This window comes from Mandrillus leucophaeus, unplaced genomic scaffold (genome assembly GCF_000951045.1).
Source record: "Mandrillus leucophaeus isolate KB7577 unplaced genomic scaffold, Mleu.le_1.0 Scaffold1226, whole genome shotgun sequence".
Classification (NCBI taxonomy): domain Eukaryota; kingdom Metazoa; phylum Chordata; class Mammalia; order Primates; family Cercopithecidae; genus Mandrillus; species Mandrillus leucophaeus.
Genome location: NW_012100610.1, coordinates 8,926 through 15,237, shown reverse-complemented (window position 1 = coordinate 15,237; position 6,312 = coordinate 8,926). Strand labels below are relative to the sequence as shown.

Below are 6,312 nucleotides of genomic sequence, written 5' to 3'. Positions count from 1 at the left end.
AAGTCCAGATAAAATAAAGACTTACATGGAAAACCTGAAACTACAAAAATCCTGGAAGAAAAACTAGGAAAAACTCTTTTGAACATTAGCCTAGGCAAAAAAATTATGACAAGATCTCAAAAGCAAATGCAACAGAAGTAAAAATAGACAAGCAGGGCTTAATTAAACTAAATAGCTTCTAAACAGCAAAAGAAATAATCAACAGCGTAAACAGACAACCTACAGGATGAGAGAAAATGTCTTCAAACTATCAACCAACAAAGGACTAATATCCTGAATCTATAAAAAACTCAGACAACTCAACAAGAAAAAAACAAATAACCCCATTAAAAAATGGGCAAGGGACATGAACAGACATTTCTCATAAGAAGACATACAAGCAAGCAGCAAGCATGTGAGAAAATGCTCAACATCACTAATCATCAGAGAAATGTACATCAAAACCACAATGAGATGCCATCTCACACCAGTCAAAATGGCTATTATTAAAAAGTCAAAACACAAACAGATGTTGGCAAGAATATAGAAAAAAAAGAGAATGCTTATACACTTTTGGTGGGAATGTAAATTAGTACAACATCTATGGAAAACAGTATGGAGATTTCTCAAAGGACTACAAATAGAACTACCATTCGACCCAGCAACACCACTACTACCCAAAAGAAACAAAATTGTTATATCGAAAAGACATCTGCTCTTGTATATTTATCACAGCACTATTTACAATAGTAAAGTAATGAAATCAACCTAAGTGTCCATCAGTGTAAGATTGGATAAAGAAAATGTGGTGTATATACACCGTGGACTACTACACAGCCATAAAAAAGAATAAAACCATGTCTCTTGCAGCAACATGGATGGAGCTGGAGGCCAGTATCCTAAGTGGAATCACTCAGAAACAGAAAATAATATACTGCATGGTCTCACTTATAACTGGGAGCTAAACAATGGGTACACACGGGCATACAGAGGGAAATAACAGACAGTGGAGATTCCAAAAGGGGGAATGATGGGAGGGTTGAAAAGTTACCTGTTCAGTACAATGCTCACCATTCAGGTACACTAGAAGCCCAAACCTCACCATTATGCAATATATCCATATAACAAACCCATACACGAATGCCCTTCCTCTTAATAATAGTAATAATAAAGATTAAAATTATATGCACTTACAATGAGCAGGGTTTGCAGGACTGGAAGGTGCTCTGTGTAATTCAGGAAGTGAGTAAGGGGTCAGTGAATATAAAAGCCTAGGACAATATTATACATTGCTGTAGACTTTATGAACACTATATACTTAGGCTATAGTAAATTTATTTAACAATAATTTCATTTTCTCAAGAATAAATTAACCTTACCTTACTGTAGCTTTTTTTACTTCATAAAATTTTAATTTTTTTAACTTTTTGTCTCTTTCATAATAACTTGAAACACAAACACATTGTACAGCTATACAAAAATCCTTTTATATATTCTTTTTATATCCTTATTTATATCCTTTTTAATATCCTTATTATTTTTCTCTATTTCTAATTTTTTTCTATTATTTAAACTTCTACACTAAAAACTAAGACACAAACACACATATTAGCATAGGTCTTCACAGAGTCAGGATCACCAGTATCAATGTTTTCCACCTGCACATCTTGTCCCACTGGAAGGTCTTCAGGGGCAATAACATGCATCAGCTGTCATCTCCTATGATAGTAACGTCTTTTTCTGGAATATCTCGTGAAGGACCTACCTGAGGCTGTTTTACAGTTCAGTTCTTTATAAGTAGAAAGAATATACTCTAAAATAACTATTAAAAGTATAGTATAGTAAACACACAAACAGGTATTACCGTTTATTATTATCATCAAGCACTATGAACTGCACAAAATTGTATGTACTATACTTTTATATGATCAGCAGTGCAGTATGTTTGTTTACACCAACAACACCACAGACATGTGCGCAATGCATTTGTGCTACAATTTTACGGTGGCTCTAATGTCACTAGGTGATGGCAATTTTTCAGCTCCATTATAATCTTATGGGAGTACTGTCGTGAATTGTTGATGGAAATATCATTATATGGTGCGTGACTGTATAATAAAACCTGTTCCAGTTTGGACCATTGGCCAGAGACACCAACAGACACAATGTAATCAAGATGTAGACCCCAATGTCAGCCTTCTAGACACAGATGAAACAACACCCAACTTAGCTCAAGAACACTTTCTAAAAGCAGGAGGCTCCGGTTCATCAATCTGTGGGAACAAGGAGAACCACAGTAAGTGCAGAGGAAAATCATTATCTCTGAACTTGTCAGAAGAAAAAACCCATGAAGGATTGCTTTTGAGAACGTGAATTCTGGGGAAGGCCACTGGAGGCCACAGCCACTCCAGAAATATGGAGGCCACTACTTCCCGACATGTGGTGAGTCCACATCTCCACTCACTTCCTGTCAGTAGGTGTCACTTGAACAAATTTTCTCACATCCTGGCCAGTCACCTGGAACCTGGAGGCAGGTCTTGCTTTGCACACACCTCTGTCAAAATGCGTATCAGACAATTATGTTATGGACTGAATGTCTTAGGTGTTACGGAGTAGGTGTTATGGAGTGAATATTTCTGGATCCTCCAAAGCGCACTCTCTCTTTCTCTCTCTCTCACACACACACATATATACCCCAAGGAAAGGCCATGTGATATCTTAATTTTTAACTTCCAGCCTCCAGAACTGTGAGTTAACAAATTTCTCTTCGTTAAGTCATCCAGTGAGTGGTATATTGTTATGGCAGCCCAAGTAGACTAATACACTAGGTTATTCTGCTCCTGACCCAACTTACTGAGTTAGACCTTCTTTGGTCCCCACATCTCTCCCCAGGGACAATGTGTGAGGCCTGGAGCTATGTCAATTTTTCTGTACTCAAAAGTAGTGCCCTCCTATATTTACTTCTTGTTTGTTTTATTGGAGATCCTGGTAGGTATCTTTCTTCTCTTTGAACTGTAAATAGAAATAATCCTCCTTTTTGAAGTAGGATTTTCTTTCTGAACAAGCTTATTAGAATAATTTCCTACCACTGATCTTCTGGCATGGCAATTTCAATTAAAAAATCATTTGAATAATTATGTTAAAATACACAGCAGCTATATTTCTTAGGTTAGTGTAGTTTGCAAACAAAAGGCATATATGTTTTCCCGGTAACCTCAATATGTGTGTGTGTGTGTGTGTGTGTGTGTGTGTGTGTGTGTGTGTTTTAATTTCCCTACAAATCACTGCTAACAGCCAAGGAAAGTGAGGCTATATTCTTGAAGGTCTGGGAGATATAGTCCCCTGTATGTGTATGAAATTTGTTTGAAATTTCATGTACTATATTTAAAATTCATGTTACTTTCTATTATGTAATATATTCTCATTTGTTTCAATATACAAAAAATACTTTAAATTGATTATTTAAATGTATGCCATGTTCATCCCAGAGCTTAATGTCACCCTTTATACATTCGTACACTACTAGTTAGCTTATTTTTCTTGAGGAGAGAGAAATGTATTACCGGTATTCTCAATAGGGACACTTTCAAGGCTGAGACAGCAGGGCTCATGAAGAACTGGAACAATATAAACCATTACTGAGACTGCAACAGCAACCGTAATGACCAGAAGGAGGCAACAGATTTAATGATAATGGAAAAACACAACCTTTAGAAATCGGTGAGCCCCTGTCATCTCTGTGCCTCCCACGTGCCATTAAAAGAATATAGAATTAATGCATTTTTTATCAGAATTAAGGTGTTTTGCTTTCTGTTTATTGTTTTTTTATTTTCCAAAAATACATAATTTTATTTTTATTTGGTAGAGAGCAGCAATTCATTTTAGGTAATATGCCACCACATAATAGGAATAGAGAAGGTAAGAAAGATAAATATACACACAGAAGTAAGTCATGGGCAAACCTAAACAACTAAGAAAATAATTAGCAATGAAATTAAAAGGAGAAAAATGCCCAGGGAAGCAGAAATAAATTTTCCTGCTCTCCTACGTCTAAAGAGCACAATGAGATAACAAAACACAAACGCTAGTAGATGGCAGAAGCTATTTACCTAAATCAGGATTGAAGCTGGGAGGCATAGCTTAGGCACTCGGTCCAGATCCCAGGCATTTGAAACTCCAAGTTGCAGAATCAATTTTAATCTTAAAAACCAAACTTCTTCGAAATTCCATTCTGTAAAAGTGAGGTTGGCTACTATTCAAAGTTTTATTCGCTTCTTAAAGAAAAGCCAGAATATTCCTACCACTGTGTTGATAAGCAAAGGTAACATTGCCTCTATCAGGGGCTTTTTCTCTTTTATTTATGTCTCTGCCTTTTATGTTAAGGGATACTTTTAAATGTCTAATGATCCTGGGATGCTCATTGAAACTTAGTAGGATATAAATCTGAGATTCAAGCAAAGAAAAATGGCTCCAGTTCCTGTTTTTAAATACTTCTTCACTTCACTCTCGACTAAGCCTGATAGCCCAGAATTTCATGTTAGTTATTCAATATCTTCAGAAAAATAGTCTTTTTCCACAAAAGTGGTTGGAAAGGAGTGGACACCTGACTATTCCAGGTGAAATGGGAAATCTGAGAGTATAACCACACTTAATTCAATTGTACTTTGTGTTTTCTGTATAAAGTCTCCTACTCCTACCCTCTCTCTGATCTTCTGAGGTACCAGGTATCCTCCTTACTGAGACTTTTGGTGCACCTTCATTTTTGTTGGCATTTGCCTCTGTGGGCCCTTAGAATTTGTCTTTCTTCAGTTCATTTAAGTCAGTTACCACTTGTTCATTCACTTGCATTTTCCAAAACATCTCCCATGCTGTTATCCTTTGCCTGTTCTATGTGTCCTTTGGGGTTCATAACTTTTAAAAACAATTTTACTCTCATTTCACTAGGTACTCAGAAAGGAACAGAGAAGTATGTTTCCAATTCACCATACTTAATTATCAGTCTAGCTTTCACCGATATTTCAGAGCAATTATAAGGTGCCCCGGGCAGAGTTCCCATCTGTCTTGTTCACGTCTCTATATTTCTCTAATATATGGTGAATACTCATTAAGTGTGTTCATCAAGTGAAAGGGAGAAATAGGAAGAAACTGAAAAACTGGCATGAAAGGACAAAAATTTAGCATTTCACCACAGGGGGCAGTGTCTCTATTCATAGCTAACCTTCAAGGTTAGCTCAAAACCCTGGGAAAACATCTGGTAAGAGATCTGATTGGCTGATATCTGGAACAGAGATTTAAATTTCATGGTAGTGTTTTTAGTGTCACTCTAAGCTCAAGGGAGTTTCTTGAAGCAAAAAAAAAAACCATTCAGGAAATAATTCTTTGCTGATAAGGATGCTCCTTGAACGTTTATTAATAATCTTGTGGATGCAGCTGACATGTGAGTCTTGGGAGTTTCTGACTCTTCCGTAGCGAATTCTAAAGGGGAGGAAATTCTGTGAGAACAGGTGAGGCTTTATCGGAGACTATGAAAAGAGGATTACAGAAGGAAAAAAGCTAGAGAAGGAGGAAGGAAAGGAAAGACACAGATGCAGGGCTGGGAAGTTTGGTGATAGAGCGTCCAACACAGCTCTGAAAAAGGTGATCTAAAGATAACCTTAACCACTTTCTTTTCTCTTTCTAAACAGGGGTCAGTGGTCAACAGCTGAATCAGAGTCCTCATTCATTGTCTGTCCAGGAAAGAGAGGATGTCCCCATGAACTGCACTTCTTCAAGCACATTTAACACCTTTCTATGGTACAAGCAGGACCCTGGGGAAGGTCCTGTCCTCTTGATGGCCTTATTTAAGCCTGGTGAATTGACCTCAGATGGGAGACTGTCTGCTCAGTTTGGTATAACCAGAAAGGACAGCTTCCTGAATATCTCAGCGTCCGTGCCTAGTGATGTAGGCACCTACTTCTGTGCCGGGCAACACAGTGCTCCCCAAGCACCTGCAGCCTGTACTCAAACTTGCAGCTGGAACTCCAGTCTCTATGCTGCCTTCAGCTCTTAGTTGTCTGGGCATGAAATGTGATTATGCATGCCGCCTTTGCCCCTGTCATTCCATCACTACAAACTCTCCTTTATCCAAGGATTCGTCCTCCAAAGATTGTGCTCTTTGCTTGATAAACTTGCTCCTCTGAATTCATTTTTAATGTATGTAATAGATTTTCTTAGTTATTTCTGCCATGATATGAGGAGAATTGATCAACACACAATTACAGCAGAAGATTTTAGTAAGTTTCTCTTTTAAAATGGATGATGTCAATAAAGTAAAAATGAGAGTCCAGAAATAAA

The 6,312-nt window shown here is 37.4% G+C and overlaps 1 gene segment (V, D, J or C); it reads left to right on the top strand.

The window, feature by feature from the left end:
• The first annotated feature begins 5,299 nt into the window (after positions 1 to 5,299).
• Positions 5,300 to 6,312, top strand: LOC105533113. The segment is given in 2 exon segments: positions 5,300 to 5,416; positions 5,664 to 6,312. Coding segments are annotated over 2 exon segments (411 nt in total).